At 38.9% G+C, this 18,399-nt stretch overlaps 1 protein-coding gene across 1 annotated transcript; it reads left to right on the forward strand.

Annotated features, from left to right (window-relative positions):
• Window positions 1-5,228: 5,228 nt before the first annotated feature.
• On the forward strand, window positions 5,229-16,164 carry STEAP2 (STEAP2 metalloreductase). Its single transcript, XM_010218730.2, has 4 exons — window positions 5,229-5,790; window positions 7,280-7,807; window positions 9,417-9,581; window positions 15,856-16,164. The coding sequence occupies exons 1-4, from the start codon at window positions 5,299-5,301 to the stop codon at window positions 16,138-16,140; spliced, it is 1,470 nt and encodes a 489-aa protein (XP_010217032.2). The 5' UTR covers window positions 5,229-5,298; the 3' UTR covers window positions 16,141-16,164.
• The last annotated feature ends 2,235 nt before the right edge of the window (window positions 16,165-18,399 follow it).

Below are 18,399 nucleotides of genomic sequence, written 5' to 3' on the forward strand. Positions count from 1 at the left end.
GAGAAGCAGCCACAAATAACACAGAGAACAACATCCTGATTTTTTATTTTGAAATATTCATAGACTGACCTAAAATTTTAAAATGCTGACTATTTATAGATCAGCAGCAAAGAGAAGGGCAGCATCTGGTAGCTGGAAGAGGCACAGGGCAGGCTAGGCACGCTGCTCCTCACCCTGCAAAGGGCCGGTTTGCATCCACGGGCAGCCCAGGCACGGACACACGGCTCCACTGACTGCCACTGAGCCGGGGATCTGTCACCCCGGCCTGGGGGCTGAAAGGGCGATTTGGAGAATCATGGCAAAAGAAAAAATAAAAATAAAAAGTTAAATATTTGAAAAAAGAAAAAAAGAAGAAGAAAGAAAAAAAAAGAAAGAAAGAAATTTAAAAAAACCGCGAAGCGCCAGGCCCAGGCTCGGAGCCCCGCGCGGCTCCCGGCGCCGCGACTCGGCCGCCCGCGCCTCGCGCCGGCCGCAGGGGCGGTCGCGGCGGCACCGCCGGCGCCGCCTCCCTCGCTCCCCGCCCGCCCTCCCGCCACTGCGGGCCGGAGCGCGGCGAGAGGCGGCGGCGCTGCCGTGGCCCACGCGGGAGGTGAGCGCGGCCGCGGGGCGGGAGCGGGGCCGGGGCCGGGCCTGGCCGCGGCGGCCCGGGCGCGGGGCGGGCAGGCCGGGAGCGGCCGCCGTGCGGGCCCGCGCGCCGCGGGGAGCCCCGCACGCTGCCCGGCCGCGGCTGCGGCTCCGCGGCCCGGAGCCTCTCGGCGAGGGAAGCGATGCGCGAGTTACCGCGCTCTTGGCTTCCCTCAGGGCACCCGCAAAAGCCTCGCGAATGCCCAGTCTGTACCGCAGCCTCTGATCCCTGCATCCGCCGAGCCGGTCATGTCGCCGGAGAAAATGCGTCGTGGTGCAGCCTGTTCCTGAGCAGCCCCTCGCAGCTCCTTGCTGCCTGCCACCCGAGTGGTTGCTAATCGATTCCTTAATAATTTGCTGTAGAGGCTTCCCAGAGCCCGAGGCAGGCTAGGGAGGCTCGGCCTCCGCGCTTGGGAGACCGGGCTGCTCTCCCCGAGCTCCCGGGCATCTCCTGGCTCCCTCCCTGCGCATCAAGGGGTGTTTTGTAAGTGCCTCTGACTCCAGCATCTTTATCTTATCTTAGCTGTATCTTTTACTCTTTAACTTGTACCTTTCTACTCTGACCTGGCCTTCTGTCTCCCTTTTGGCCTATTTTTGTATCACCTATGATTTGTTCCTCTTTTCCCCTTAAGTAATGAACCTTGTCTTTTCCTCTCTTTTAGGTTATTGTTAGAACCTTTGCTTGTGATCCTTTATGTCCTTTGTTAATCTTAACTCATCTTTGTGCCAGCACTGTTCTGATTTTATCCCTGCCTGGCAGCAACGTCTCTTTTACTGATCCTTAGCTGTGTGCCCTTTTTTACTTTTCTTTTGTATGTGTGTGATTCTTTTTATTTTTCAGATCATTAAAGCACTCCTGATGATATAGCAGTCTGTAGCAGTCTTTCACACAGACTCTATTCTGAATTGCCACTGTGCATTTAATATAGACCCTTCCAGTAATTACTGGCTTTCTCAAACTCTTAGAGAGAATCTCATAGAGTATTTGCCCAAGAATCATGTCTAACTTTCCCTGTTTTTTTTTTGAAGTACATTAGTTTCTGTCCCTCAGACTCTACTTTCCTTAGCACAGGCAATGAGGATCTTGGGCTAGTGGGCCAAATTCAGCTCACCACAGCAGCTCATCATGTTCTGCTTCCTGATGCCCCCTTTCCTAAGGATCTTTTATACAAAAATGGGAAGCATGCTGCAGTCTGGTGTGTTGGTACTGGAAGTCCATTTCCTCATGGAAATCTCCTTTCTATTCCAAAGTTTTGCAGCATCACTTGACATGAATTGAAATGGCCCTCTGTAACCACACAGTGGATGTGTAAATATTCTGTTGCACAGACTCGGTGATTAAAATACATCCATTTTCATTGTTGTTCTGTGCATAAATCATGGTATAGGAAACGCTGGCATTTTGTTTGCATGTTGGTCACGTGGTAAGAAAGAAGTTGATGTTTTTTTCAGTGCATGTGTAAAAGTCTGTATTGTTTGCCTCCACCTAAAGGAATCTCTTTATAGAGTGGTTACTCCTGTGGTTACTTTCACGTATGATTTTTCATCTTTAGAATTGTAATCCAATTTCAGTGAGTTCCTTCCTTCTAGTAAGAACTGAAATGTAATGTGGCCAGTCTTCTAATAGCCTCCTCCGATATCTGAAACACCAAATTTCTCTCAGCTGTTTACCACACATACTGTATTTCTAGCTAATGGGTAAAGTTCTCTGCTAACCATCGGTTACCGTTATACCAGGATCAGCTCTTGGTAGGTTGTTCAGGAAGAGTATCATCCAGCTCCTCCCTTTCATGTCTCCTCTCACTACCTCCCAAACCTCAGTCTGATGCTTTCTTTTTGCTCCTTCTTAATCAACTTGTTTTTCCTCATTGCATCCCCAGTTTCAGAGGTCATATAGACATTCTTGTTATATGATGTAGAGCCACTTCCTTTTTCTCCTTTTCTTCTCTTCTGGAAAAACTCCGTCTTTCTATACCAGCGTATTTATCCTATGGTTAGTTATACCAGCTTGCTATACTGATTATTATAGTTTCATATGAAGACTTCCTTCCAGTTGCTTGTGTTTATTTGTTTTGTTTTTATGTCTAGTTGAGATACTCAGAAGTTGCCTGGTTGTTTTTCCCTTTACCCCTGTTATAGCTTTCCTGCAGTTTCCTGTCCTTTACTCTCCAAAGCTGCAGCAGCATTTATTTTAATTTATTTAAAAGGAGCCACTGCTGCTCTTCAAAACCTCCATTACTCTGTTAGTGAATTTGAATTCTAAAACTCAGCTTATCTTGTCATGATTGCCATTGGATCCATGTGGGCAGCCCATATTCCAGACTAATTGGGGAGTATGGATGGTTCTGTGTGTCTTCCTTCCTGGTCAATATAATCTGTTTTCCACTCAGAACTGCATAAAAGTACTCCAATTCACAAAGAAGCAGCCATGAAAGGGGGAAAAGCCTTCCAAACCATCCTTTTTTCAACCCACAGACCTGCTTTCTGAGTATTTTCTGAGTATATAAGAGCAATTAGCTCTTAGTGTCTTACTTCGCACAGGCAAGCTGCCTTCCCAACCTGTCCCAACTAGGATCTCAGCAGTTCCTCTACAGCAAGGATGATGCCCAGGCAGCGTCCTCCATGCATGTGCAGAAAGGAAGAGCTTGGAGCAGTGCTGGCAATTTGGTATTTTTCATATGTTTAAAAACTCTTTTTTTTTCCTAACTGACATTTTCTCATTCTTCTGTTAGTTTCTCCCTTACACTCCCTTTCTTAATGTCAGAAAAAGAGCAGACATATTAATTGCCAGTGTCTCTTCAGTTATCAGGCACCTTGCAGAACAGGAATTTTGGATTTGCCATGCAAGATAATAGCATGAGGCCATTAAATATGGCAGCAAGGTACTGTCCTAATAAAGCTCACTGACATGACCAAACCCAAGACATTAAAGAAACCAAAATTCATGGAACCAAAACAAGTGTCCCAATACTTCAATTCTATGCTCAGTGTTTAGGGAGATTACTTCTTTATTGATCTCTATGGATGAGAAACTGTGGAAACAATTTAGTGATGCATAAGGTCAGCAATCATCATTCAGAGAAACCGTTTGTAGTTTTCACTATTCCACTTTCAACTTTCATTATTACATTAAGAAGTGGAAGAAAAGGAAAGAAATTATTAACGATTTGAGACAACAAAGTGCCATGCTCAATATTACAAGAAAAGCTTTTCCTGCTTCTCCCCGCCCTCGTCTCACGAATGTAACTTTATTTTTTTAGCTCCTGTACCTGAATGTGAATACACATGCAGTGCTTCTTCTAAGCCAGTTATATACTCTCTGTTGTCATACAAAGATCTGAGAATTAAAAACTTGTATGTACTGTGAAACACAAATTATCACTGCTTCTGTGCCGAAGCACAGCTTAATATCGTATCCTTTCACATATGTGGGGTGGAATTCTTTATGCAACGTAGCTGGGAAGAGAGCTGGGCAGATTGTACTCTTACTTGAGAAGAAAAACACTCGGGAAGTTTGTCTGATTAGAACTGTTTCCAACATTTGTGGTTTATATTTACAGTATAAGCTTTTTGAGGTAGCACTGGAATGCTGTTATGTCCATACAGTGCCTGGCACAATATGCTTTATCTGCAACAAGAGCTCAGAGGAACTGCTTTAACACAAATATTTAACAATATATGTCCTGTTAATGGAAAATAAAATGGTAATGGAGTTATTGGGATTTCCAGATTCTACCTTTCGTCTTTCACGTAAGGGTTGTTATGTTTCCCGGAGAAAGTTGAGATAGTATAGTCCTGAAAACAGCTGTGAGATTTATTGTGGCAAGATAACAGACATAATCAAAATAATCACATGCAATATATGTGATGTGTGCGTGGTTTTTACATATAGCTTTTATCACAGTCCTCTTTTACAACTGTAAAAAAATCATAATCTCAGTTTTATGGACAGGATAACTGAGGTACACTGCAGCTAAGATCAAGATTTTTCACAGCTAAATTCTTCTAAATCAGATATTTATCACTGACAGTTTGATGCCTGCATATGTATTCTTCAGAATGGATTCTTCAGAAAGGATCTCAAAAGAGCTAGCCCTTGTTTAACAGACTATATTGTATGTGAAGACAAAATCTAACTTCTTGCCCTCCAGTCCCCTTCTCTTTTTCTTTGTTTATTAATCCCTGACTTCCTTACTCCCTCCCCACAGACTTCAGAGACACTGAATCCTTCTGCATTGTGTTTTTTTAATTATTATTATCAGGAAGAGCATGTATGTATCTGTATGACTCATTTATTCCTTGATTTTAGTTCAACTCTCCTTGGAAATATATTGACTCTCATAGGTATACACATTACTTTCTTTTTAAAAATTCTTCATTCTTATTTAGTTATGTGACAGCATCACTGAAGTGCATGAGGTATTTTGTGGTTTTGTTTGTATTAGTGGCAAATTACAAGACCAAATTGATTAGTGCATAGTTTATAAAGGTGAAACAGAACAAAATAGGAATTAGGATTATTGATTTTGCTCCCAGGGGTATTTATGATTTCTGATATCTCATAAAAAGTATTATGCTGCATTTTTCCTTCTCTTGCTTTCTCTCGCTCTCTCTTTTTTTTTCTCCTTTTTTCTTTTCCAGAAGAAATCATTGTGGGTTTTGTGCATTGGAAGTATGGAATCAATCTCTATGATGGGGAGTCCCAAGAACCACAATGAAACTTTTTTACCAAATGTTGCCAATGGCATCAAGGATGCCAGTAAGATCACAATAGGTATCATTGGAAGTGGAGACTTTGCCAAGTCGTTGACCATTAGGCTCATCAGATGTGGGTACCATGTGGTCGTGGGAAGCAGAAATCCGAAGCTTGCTGCTGAGTTCTTTCCTCATGTGGTTGATGTCACTCATCATGAAGATGCAGTAACAAAAACAAACGTAATTTTTGTAGCCATACACAGAGAACATTATGCCTCTTTGTGGGACCTTAAGCATTTACTTGTTGGTAAAATTCTAGTTGATGTCAGCAACAATACAAGAGTGGACCAGTATCCAGACTCCAATGCAGAGTACTTGGCATCACTTTTCCCAGATTCCCTGATTGTCAAAGGATTCAATGTTGTCTCAGCTTGGTCACTGCAGTTAGGACCAAAGGATGCCAGCAGACAGGTAAAAATTGTATTTGTATTAATTTGATTTTTTAATAAGATGGAAATGATGGGAACTGACTCTTGTAAGCAGTCAGAACTTGTGGGATTCAACTTACCTGACTTAATCTATCAAAAATATTGGGTCTTCAGTCTAAGTTTTAATAGTCAGTAAAATGTTGAGAGTTGCACATAGAGTTAGTGGCCCAAATTGTCCTCTGGGATGTCTGTCTTTAAAGATTATAAAGGAAATGCAAAAGTACCAGTTTAGACTAGACATCTGACTTTCAGATGATGATAGTTAGAGGAGATGAGTAGAGTTTTAATGTCTTCCATAGGAGATATGTTAACTTTTATTCCTAAAATCTAAACAAGGATGGAGGCTTTCCAATATATTTTGGTTTAGGTGTTGATTGATGCGGTTCAAATGTCGAAAGAGATGCACAGATCTGAGGATCCTAATGCCAGGTCTTGGGAGATAAGCATTTTTTGTAAATATGTGCATTCAATGTAAGTAACAGTAAAGAGAATGAAATACATTATTTAAGTTTTATAATGTCCCAAGATAATAAATATGAAAAAAAAACAACAAAAGAAAACAGAAGGAAGCACATATGTTTCTGAGTGATCATTCATCTGGTCCAAGATTCCTTGGGAACGTCGTGTTCAAATGCCTTCCCAGAATATTTTCAGAATCTCCACCCCATGTATATAAAAGAGGAGCTTTATGTTTTTCATGCTTTGCTGGAATGGCACAAAGGATTTAAGCCTATGCAGGAACCCAGTCCTTCACACCTCTAGAGTGTGCATGAAAAAAACTAACAGGACTCCAGGAGACTAAACAGAGTTTTCTGGCACATCAGGTGGATTTCAAATGGAACACGTTTGGTATGGAATTAGCATAATTACAAAAATAACCCCACTGCACTCTTTTTAACCCCTTTCAGCAGAGCTCTGCACTATAAGTAATTGACTTCCATGAAAGCTGATCATGTTGGCTCTAATGATCAGAAGTCAGTGATGGGCAAACTACCACAATGCAGATTTCTAAAGGGAGTTGAAATTACTTTGTAGCAGCACACTTCTTTCACTATGTAATAAGCTGATCTTTAGAAGAAGTTCTTATTTGCCTGCTGGTTTTGCTTCATTTTGTCTTTTCTGTTAGACAGATTCCGTTTTTGTGGAAATCTGGATTGTGAAATAAACTAGGATTATTATACACAGACACTAGACAGTTCTCTGCTTTGCATCCCGTTGAAGCTATAGTTGTTTTAGGGTTCCTGCAAGCAAGATTCCTGTCCTTTTGAGAGACTCCTGTAATTCCTGGGTTTGTTTTTTGTTTCCGTTTCTCATTTTTGTGATATAATCTGTGATAACAATGTATAGATAATCTGTGATAACAATGAATAGTTTCAGCTGTAGTGCCACAGTTTGGCCCTCTGAAGTTTTTGTTTGTTCGTTTTGTGTTTAAATCTATTTCTCCGAGTGCAAACAATTCACTTTTCCAACAGGTCTATATATGCAGTAACAATGTTGCAGCTCGCCATCAAATTATGGAGCTTGCCCGGCAGCTCAGTTTTATTCCGATTGATTTGGGGGCATTGTCGTCTTCCAGGGAGATTGAGAACTTACCTCTGCGACTGTTCACACTGTGGAAGGGACCTGTAGTGATTGCCATTAGCCTGGCAACGTTTTTCTTCGTCTACTCCTTCGTCAGAGATGTAATCCACCCCTTTGTGAGAAATCAGCAGAGTGACTTTTACAAGATCCCCATTGAGATTGTGAACAAGACGTTACCGATTGTTGCTATCACTTTACTCTCTCTAGTATATTTATCTGGACTTATTGCAGCCGCTTACCAGCTTTACTACGGTACTAAGTACAGGCGTTTTCCACCTTGGCTGGAGAGCTGGCTGCAGTGTCGAAAGCAGCTCGGCCTGCTCAGCTTTTTCTTTGCCACAGTGCATGTGGCCTACAGCCTCTGCTTGCCCATGCGGAGATCGGAGCGATACTTGTTCCTCAACATGGCATATCAACAGGTAAGCTGATCTCTACCTGTTAGCAAAAGCCAAGAACTCACTGGTTGCATTTATGGCATTCATCAATACAATATGTTTGGAGTTATCTTATGCATAGCTGGTGCTTAGTAAGCAGGAAGAGGAAAAAAGCTGGGCATTGTGCTTGCCTCACATGGAGCAAGCTGCAATCAAGTTTGCCCGGTAAGAGAAATCAAGGAGGTGCTCTGCTTAAATTCCTGGTAGAAGTATACAGAAATAGAATGGAGGATATATGGGAAAAGAGCAAAATGAGAGGAAACGTCTGACTTTCTGGAGTGTCTTTCTCTATATTTGTTCTTAAGATAGGGGACATACATGTATATCATCAATGTGTTATGACATATAAGATACTATTGTACCAAATGTGTGAAGAACAAGTGCGGATAAAATGGTAAGAGTAGATAATGTGCACAAATACATTTTTGTTTAAGAAATACAAATTCTGTTACTTTGTAACTTTTCAGACCAGAAATATTTTATTCATTAGAAATGCTGTGAATGTCATCTATTACAGGCAACAGACATTGACTCATACTTCCCAGGAGCAGTTGGTCTTGCATAACACTGAAACCATCTCCAGCAAAGCTATTCTGCTGTAAAGAAGGGTCTGCTGCTCTTCTCTGTCAGTGAGATATATAGTTTATTGTCATCTCTAAAGTGACATAAAAAAAGAGCAATGCCTCTCGGCATGAAAAAAAACATTGCTGGAAAGAGAGATGGAACAGAAAAAAAAAAGCAAACTAAGGAAGTCAAATCTTAATAATAGAACAAATGAAAGGGGATGGGGTGCACAAATTCTAAAAGAAGGATTGGCATGAAAAATTGAACTTAAAGGCAGAGAGAGCAAACATATAAAAGACAGGCAGCAAGTATTGTTCACACTTAGCAGAGGACTTGCTGATTCTTTTAGTAAGAAATGATCATGTTTTTAATAACATTATAGAAATCTGACTTGCTAATATTTGTAGTGAGCCACTTTCAGGAGCTGTTATAGTCCACCTGAAAATGGAAAAAGAATTGATTATCCAAGCATCTTAACTGTTAAAGACCTCAGTTTGTGTCTCCTCTCACAAAGCCCTTCAGGCCGAGCAGTCCTAGAACTATCTGTTGTCAACAATGAAAGAGTCGAAATAACTTGGACTTAGCATAGGGACCTGAAGCAATAACAGGAAATGATTAAAAGCTATTTCTAAATGTAACAAGCTAGAAACAAATTGCAGATTTACCCAATATATGATGTACAATATAAGTCACTGAAATCTGAAAAACACAGATACTTTTCTACAATATATGGGAACATACAGATTTATATATTTTTATAAAATAATTTATATAACTAGTACATAATGTTACATTTTCTTCTACCTATTCACCTAAGAGTCTCTGTTTAGCATATTTTTAACATAACAAGAGTTAATGCTAGATGTAGGGAAATAGTTATTTGTCTCCAGGACATAAATAAATCTCTGAAATATCTGACCCCATTATATATTTGTCCTACAGCTGTAAGCTTTTACTCAGCCAAAAAAAAATGTTGTTGATATTTTTAATATTCTGGAGAATAAGGACTTCCTTTCTGCTTCTTCATCAGGTTCATGCAAATGTTGAAAATTCTTGGAATGAGGAAGAAGTGTGGCGAATAGAAATGTATATCTCCTTTGGAATAATGAGTCTTGGATTGCTTTCTTTGCTGGCAGTAACTTCGATCCCTTCAGTAAACAGTGCCTTAAACTGGAGGGAGTTCAGTTTTATTCAGGTGTGTTACTTTTTAAATAAGAGATTTTTGGTTACTAATAACAATTCATGTTCATAATTATTATTATTGTTATGAAAAGCACTTTACAACATGATGAGAGCATATTGGTTCCCCTCTCCCATGGTAAGTTAATAAAAACAACATCCTTACTCAGCAGGTATATATCAGTGAATGCATATTAAGCATTTCATGAGTGACAGAACAGAAATTCTGCTTTTTACTGTTGCTGGTCTTAAAGAATCTATACAGCTAAGACCAAATAAGCAGGAATTTAATGTTTTCCATTATTAGAATTCCATGTTAAATTCAAGTTAGATGAACTCAGACCAACCCACCAAAGGAACTGTAGCTTTGCTTATTAAAAGCAGTGGCCATCTTCTAGTCCTGGCATTCTTCTTACTGCCCTTCTTTTGCAGACAAATGCCTGCTACAGGCAGATCTAAACAGCATAAATTACTGAGAAATATGAGAGGCAAATAATAAATAACATTTGCTTACAAACAACATCGCCATTATTTTTAAGTAGCTGTCATTGATCTGAAATGTCATTAGGATTCAGTTTTGTGATAAAATCCAGAAGTGTATACGTGGGGGTCTGGGTGCAGCAGCTTTGTTTTTGTGGGAGGAATTCTGGGCTCAGTACTCTAGTCTTAAATCATTTTTTTTCCGATTAAGGGCTTTAGGACATATCCACTGTATTGAAATTTCCTAGTTTTTATTCTTGCCGCTATTGACTAATTCCTACCTTCAAAACACAAGCATTTGCTTCACTTTCCAGAGCTTGAGCTGGGTTTCATAACTTGCAGTATTTTAAAGGAAGTGATGGAGAACACCAGTTTGGCTACAGCTGCCAGAGGTGTTCTGTTTGTAAACTAATACTTTGCCATCTCTTATAGTTTCTGTGGGTGGAAGGCTCCAGTTATCCCGAAAAAAAAGCAATTCAATTTTCTCTTGATGGAACTAGCTATTCTCACCCTGTTTGAGCCTTCAGTGTTCACAAATAGACATTTTGTTCCACTACAACAAACATCCCTGTCCATCAGATCTCTCTGTGGGGGTGACTATAGTACTGCTGCTCTGTGAGCTAAAATCATAGTGCAAATGAAAAAAAACACGTACTCATGAGTGAGGTGATGCTTTCATCCAGCCATGGGTTCCACAAGAAAACAATACATATTTATCTTATTTTTTCTCACCCAAATTTTCAGATTTGGATCTTGTGCAACATAGCCAGAAGTGCATTTGCAGACAGATTATCATGTAATGCTTGGATTTTGACTGTACTGTATTTACTGCAGTTATTTTCACTGTAAATAACTAGCAATTTTAAGGAATCATTTCTCAATATTTTGAGGAATTTAACGGGGAACAAAGTGTTCTCACTGGAAGTATGTTGCTGTTGAAACTGGATCATGTATTAGAGAGAATTAGGACAGGTATTTTACAGTTCCTCTCAGAAAAAAAAAGAGTGAAAAGAGTCTGCATTTTACCACAAGCATCATTACCCTTGGTGTGCCAGTAAAACAGATAAAATATCACAATATTGCCTTTGATCTGTTTCTATAGTGCAAGACCTGAGTGAAGGCCCTGCCGCTACTTGCTTTGGTTTGAACAGACCTCTAACAAGAACTGTATCCTGTAGAGGAACCCTAGTTGGGAATGTTGTTGTCTAGAGATCCCCTTGGCTTTGATATTCCCAATCTTTTTGGAGCTGGCTCCAACTTAATTAGGGTTTTGGCAATACGGATGGCAGCAGCTCCAAAAATTCCATCCAGTTCGATCAAAAGAAAAAGTCTTAAAAAAAGAGAAGCAATGAAGGCCCAACACATTCTAGGAGAGTATGGGTATGAAGAAACAGATATAAAAAGGCTGAATGGTGAGGCAAAAGGCAGGAACTGTGTTAGCTCTACCAAATGCTAAGAACAGCAAAGTACTTGGTGTTGCTGCAGTACAGAGCTGACCTCTACACCAAACAAATATTTCGTTATTTCCTCATGAATCATAGAGAAATGGTCATAATATCCAGTGGGAGGGGTCATAAAACCAGACAGGGATGAGCAGTTTGCTGAGCAGGAGAGCTTAGAGGGTGGAAACATCACGCAAATCTCTGCAGGCATCTTAACATGACCCAAGGCTGGAGCTCACTGAGGAACGAAGCAGGGAAGAGGCTGTTAAATCAATTCATCAGTTTTATTAAACTTCACTTCAAGGCTGATCTTTTTCTCTTTGAAATATAGTTGGATAAAGAATGAAGATGGACATGGACAAGGAATAAAGGAGAATTCATATTTCATCAGAGCAGACAGAATTTCTACTAGCATAGACCAGCTCATCACAAACAATCCTTTCAGTGTTCACATAAAATACATGGAGAATGGAAAATGTTAGCAAGCAGTCCTGCACCTGGTCTTTCAGTCTTTAAGGGATATTAGTTAAACTGTAAATGTAAGATGCAAACAAAAACAACTACTGCTTTGGTTTTCCAATCTAAAAGTTCAAATCCAAACCACACCATTCAGTGACAGTGGCCAAAGCAGACTAGCTTTGAGTTTAGCTTTATGTTTATTAGCAAAAATCGGTCAGGGTGACACTGCCATTTGCATAGTAGAAAGCAGATCTCTTTATAGATATTCCTTTTGTTAGCACAAAGTCTTTGGAGCCAGTATCGTTAGAGCCTGCCCTCACACATCTTGGAAGGGCTGCTCTGCCTTGTTCTGCATACTAGGGCAGAACATTTTTGCCTCACAGGAAAAAAGCCATGAGGCCTGGCTATTTGGCAAATTTGAGTAAGATTCCAGCCAGAATTGCTGCAGCCTGTTTGTGTGTTTAGCAATATCCTGTTACTGGAGGAATCTGGAGCTTACGTCATATAACTGTAGGCTTTAGAAAATGCTTTTTGTATATATATATGTTATTTGAGACTGCTCAGCCATTGTGAAGATAAGAATCCCTGATGCAGATACGTCCTACTTTATCTATCTATCTATATATGTGCATCTTCTGGTAACATTTTATGGAGTTTTCTTCCTTTCCCACTATACCCACTTTCTTTTATTTTTATTTTATTTTATTTTTTCCTCCTTCAACCAATGCCAGGTTCTCAGGTGCCTTGTTTCTCCTTGTTTGCCAAGTTCCCCCAGTGGCAGGGAATCTCCCACGTTGGCTGGAAAAACTAACTTTGATCAGGAAGGAAAAGAAACAAAACATGGAAGACTGAGAGAAGATCCAAAAGAGTTGGGAGAAATAGGAAATGTGCCGGTCAAGTTTCCAGGCAACACAGTATTATGGAAGATTAGGAAACAAAGAAACCAAAGATGTTCTTCCTCTCTTCCCAGCAGTCATTTTAGAGCCGAGGCAGAGGCTTCCCAAGACTTGCAGCTGATACTGCTACATTCACTCACCAATGTGACTTTACCAGGCAAGGAACAGTGTTCCTTGCATATCAGAATGGTAGCTGCTCTCACCTCCACTGTTCCAGTGTTAAGCTGACTATTTTCCAGCAAGTAATAACCTCCACAGCTCAGACATCTTCTGTTTCTCAATAATCAAAATATCTTTCATGTTAACATCTGTAGGGACGGACAACTTCGGAATGTGGCTTCCTGCACCTACTGCTGGCCAAGATTTGTAGTGCAGTTCGCTGCCCAAGAATGCCTTTTCCTGTACTGGCTGGTAACTTTCTACCCAAACACAGTTAGCTCTTCAAGTTCCTGATTTCACTGCTGCACAGCTATTGCCAGAATCTTTGAACATCTGCAGACACAGAAAAATCAAGTGCCAGAACTTTTTTTTAAAAAAAAAAAAAAACAGCAAAGTCTGTCATTTGGCTCAGCCTCCAGGTGACAAGGCACTAAAATCAAAACAAGGCACTGTTGTGTCTTTAAAAAAAAAGGAAAAAAGAAAAAAACAGTGTGCAACAGAAGGTTCTACAAGCAAATAGAGGGAAGTGAATCCAACCTCCAGGTCCAGCAGATGATCAGAGCAGTTTAGATACGCTGTGCGCTGTAAGTGCAGGCTGCTGCTCTGCAGTGCCCTGCTGTGGTACTGACACAGCCTCTTTTGCTAAGTTCTTGCTCAGCTAGCAAAGGCAGCCAATTTTGGATGTAGTTCTGGAAAAGTCATTGTCAGAAGCTGTAAGCTGGGATAAATGCTTTTAATGAGCCTTCCTGGTACTGATCTGGCCTGTCTAAACATACCAGAGTGCAAAATGCAAAGTTGCGTGGAGAATGTCCTTTTTCTAGCTAAGTAGTGTTTTTACTGTGGAAAGTACAGTACAGAAATCAGGTGACAGAGGCAATTTAGAGCCTATTACAAGAAAATACTGCCAGCAGCTCTTCGAGGAGTGTCTGTTGTGAGATTTTAGGATGCGAGTGGTTGAAATGGGCTGGTGCATACTGGCACTTATGTACCAGCACTTCAGAGAAGCATACAGCAGCTTTCCACAGTTAAAAAGTGGAACTGAATAGGGATGCATCACTTTTATTTTTTTTCTTGTACCATACCCTTATTTCTAACTTCTAGAGTTTTGTTTTGGCAATTAGATACAAAAGCATACATAGATATCATGTCAAAATCGTAGTTTTCAGGAGAAGCTTAAATAAGCGTAAATAAGGTTCTAGAAAAGGCTGGGAAGACTCTCTTGGCATTTTCCATCCTGTTTCTTTTTCCAAGTATTGTTATAGTTCACATCTGTAAGTCTGATAAAGAAATGAGTGATATGATGCAGGGAGGTTGGACTAGATGACCTCTAGAGGGCCCTTCCAACCTCAACCAGTCTATGATTCTATGATTCACTCCCTTTTGCCTGGTGGCCGCGTTATAACAGCAATAACTTCAGGTCCGTCACTCCAGCAAAAAGCTGAAATAACATATTGGAACATTACGTACAGTATCAGTAATAGTATCATTTGCCTTCTGAATTTCTTGCCAGAATTTACATTCAGATATCACCTATCCTGATTATACTCACAAATAATTGTCTTAGATTGTTTAGTTTCTTCATATTTTTGGAAGCAGATTGTTGTTTTTAACTAAATCTTGCAGCATTTCTGAAGCATACCAACATCACTTGGAAAGCAGTGGCAAAAATAAAGCATAAATACTGGCAAGTTAAAAAAATATGCTACCGATCTGCAGAAATTAATAAAAGTATTCTCCCTTTTTGTACCATGACATACATCTATGTAAATCCTTTCAAATGGTTTTAGCTCAAACATTCTCCAGTCCCTGGAAACTGCCTAATCCTGCAGCAGGAAGAATTAATTCTTTCACTAATTATTATAGCTCCTTAGGCTGTATTTTTCTTAATGAAGACAGAAAGAGGGTATGTCTTTGCCTCTCTAGTTTTACTGAAATTAAAGTAAATCTTAGCAGCAAGTTGCCTTTCATAATTTTCCTCCCCTGTGTTTATATGATTTTCTCCAAATGTTCTCTAAACCAAGTCAAACATTAATTCAGTTTTGGTGGAAAAGTGTTTGTCTTCATTTGATTAATGACAGAATTCAAAGCACAATGGCAATGTGAACTATAGCTGAGGAAAATAGAGGCCAATAGGTATAAATTTATGTCTGTAGAACAATATTATTACAGGACATTTAGAATGGCAAAGTCACAGGAGAGGGGAATGCCTCCTGTTAGCACTACCTGCTCTCACATGCTCTAGATTATGTGAAAAAAAGATCACCTGCAAAATGCTGTGGGAACCTTCTACTTGAAGTTTCATCCAGCCCTAATGATAAACTTCATCATTGTGCCCATATTTTGGTTCTGGGCAAAACAATTCCCATAGTCTAGATATTCCCATTAACCAGTAGGCAGCAACTGATGGAGAAAGGTTGGGAATCGTTTCTGCTAACTTCAAGCAAGTGAATGGCAGGGAGGACGGACAAAACAAATTACCCCTCTCGGAGCAATGAAAATCTGGGCTGATAATTCCACATAGCTTCCTGCAGAGATGCATTACTACATAATCAGCACACATCACAAACAGCAAAACAATCTACCCCCAAGGTTAAAAAAAAGGAAAAGAAAAGAAAAAGAGCTTCTTTGTTTCAGTTTTGACTAAGGGCTATGGATACTGTCACAGATTTATTGTAAATCAGGGTATTGTGGAGCCCTTAATTTTCAGGGCATTTGAACTTAAGACCACATGTTGCTAATTTGGAGTATAGGAAAGAGAATTTAACATGCATAAATATTATATTAAAATAGTTAGAGTTTTTTGATTAAGGATCAAGTTTTACTATCTCTTTTTTTTTCCTCCCCTTTCTCAAAGTCTACACTTGGATACGTTGCTCTTCTTATAAGTACTTTCCACGTACTGATTTACGGGTGGAAAAGAGCCTTTGAAGAAGAATACTACAGATTTTACACACCGCCAAACTTTGTTCTTGCCCTTGTTCTGCCTTCCATTGTAATTCTAGGTAAGATCATTTTACTTTTGCCGTGTGTCAGCAGAAAACTAAGGAGAATTAGAAGAGGATGGGAAAAGAGCCGTATCATGGAAGAAGGAAGTAGTTCCATTCCACATCTCTCCCCGGAAAGGATTACTGTAATGTGATGACTAGTATTTGGTAGCACTGTTCTAGATGCTTTTTTCTTTTCTGTTTTTTTTTTAATTTTATTTTCTTGGTATTAAACTTAATTTTTCAGAAAGTTATCTAATCTATAAGTAAAGTCACTGTGGACTTGCTTGGCATGTAGTACAAGCTCAATCAAGCTATGAGAAATTTACAACTAAAAAACTACTACCTTAGATAACTACAAAACTATTTTTGTTTAAACTATAGAGGGCAGATGATAGTGAATTCAGAATTTTTAATGCTCTTTTGCACAGTTTTATCACAAAAACATTTTATTATAACCATGCTTTCCTGATATTTCTTTGACTTCAGAGCATGTGTGCCAAAGTGCTATTTATTAATAGCACATTTTCTGGAAAGTGTTTCTTTTATTAAACAATACTTTTTGGTTAGTGAGCTCAGAATATGGACTGAAAGAGATAATAATTCAGGAAATAGCCAGATTTTGAAACAACAAAATAATTTGTAACAATGTATTGCACATGTACAGTATATTTATTTTTTGTGTGGCTTTATACCATTCCATGATTTGAATATGTAAGAAAATATCAATGTGGTCTGATTATACATCTTGTAACCCAAATATATTATGCTAACAGGATTTTTTTTCCAAAGCGTCATAAAATTTTTTTAGACCTTTAAAATCTCTTTATTTTCATGTGAGTCATAAAGGAAAATTCAAAACCATATTACAGAAGTGTCAGAAGACTTGCAGGTACAAGCCGTACAACTTTTGCTATTAGAATGATTTGGAAATGCCAAGACATATTTTAAAACAAAAGAATTCTGCAACAGTAAAAATCCATTTTCTCTGTGAAACTTCCAGTACCTTGATAGAACAGGGAAGCACCACAGCACTCATATTCTTTATGTTTCTACACTGGAGTTTCAATTATTGTATGTGAATTTCCCAGAGTCTACCTTAAAATCTTAGTATTTTTTGTGCAAATACAATCTTCTATTTTTATATAAAGACTTACTTTTACAACATTTATCTGTGGGGATATGATAGGCCTGAACTTTTGAGAAACAAAATCAATATTCTTATACCTCAGAATTTTAAATACATTGACTCGTCAAAATGAAAAATCACTTCTAAAACTTGGCATTTGCCTTTCATTGGGATTTAAAAGAACATTTAAAATTATGTGTTTCTACTGATTTACCAGGTTTTATTCTTCTCTAACAAAATACAGAACAAAATTCTTCTCTAACAAAAACCACAACCTCAAATACAAACAACACAATGTACCTTTTGTATTTTTATTTTACATTTTTGTTTTACATATCCTGTTTTATCTGGTGAAAAGAAAAAGAAAGAAAGAAAACACAGAACAGGAAAAAAGATCTCTCAAACTTAAACCGATCTCTCAAATGTAAACTTCTCAAGTGAATAAAAAGTTATTTGCATTCGTTCTTTCTTTCACAACCCCATCAGTTAATTTCAGCCCACTGATCTGATCATCCCATTTCCAATATAGAGTTGTTTCAGGGGTGCATGAGGTGCTGTGTAAGCACAGTGCTACTTTATCAAGCATATTAGATAGTGAGCAAAAGAAACTGTCATTGCCGGATAGACAGGAGCCTAAACTAGTAACATGAGCAGCTCAGTGAGTAAAACAATTATTTTTATTATAATTATTCATGTGGATAGGTGTTTGAAGGAATATTTTTCATGGGTAGTCTGAAAAAGATTTAATCTTCACAAATCCATTGCACTGTTTGCATAAAACTCTCAATTCTGTCCTATTAGTTTCATGTTAGAGAAAACAGCACATATGATTTATATTGGAAAAATGCTATGCTGTGCCTGCCCCACTTCTTTGTATGGATTAAAATCACGGGAATCGGAAAGTTTAATTGTGAGCAGAGCTTAATTCCTCTGAATAAATTGACAAGAGAAACCACTGCTGGTTGACAATCTGATTACATTTAGAAACTAAAAATAGTGCTATTATTTGATAGTAATTCTACATCTATGTAGAATAGATAATTAATGTTCATCTTCCCAATGATTATCTAATTCTTGCAACATTCTTGTGATAACGTTGCAGAACTAAGATGCTGTAGTAATTAAATATCACTCTCAACGTCTATATATATTTTTACTGTCTCGTGAAACCATTTGGTATAGAGAAATGTATATGCCCTGTTTCCTATGCAAAAAAAAAAATCACTAGTAAAACCTCTGAGAATATTTAAACCATTAAATTTTGAACTGCAAATGGCTTCTGGAA

Source organism: Tinamus guttatus, unplaced genomic scaffold (genome assembly GCF_059628265.1).
Source record: "Tinamus guttatus ecotype Peru unplaced genomic scaffold, ASM5962826v1 Tinamus_guttatus_pri_ptg000509l, whole genome shotgun sequence".
Lineage (NCBI taxonomy): Eukaryota > Metazoa > Chordata > Aves > Tinamiformes > Tinamidae > Tinamus > Tinamus guttatus.

Bases quoted from the DNA above. Each gene is read 5' to 3' on its own strand.
- STEAP2 (XM_010218730.2), top strand. From the start codon at position 5,299: ATGGAATCAATCTCTATGATGGGGAGTCCCAAGAACCACAATGAAACT. The intron at 5,791-7,279 runs GTAAAAATTGTA...CTTTTCCAACAG, and splicing joins CAAAGGATGCCAGCAGACAG to GTCTATATATGCAGTAACAA. The intron at 9,582-15,855 runs GTGTGTTACTTT...CCTTTCTCAAAG, and splicing joins GGGAGTTCAGTTTTATTCAG to TCTACACTTGGATACGTTGC.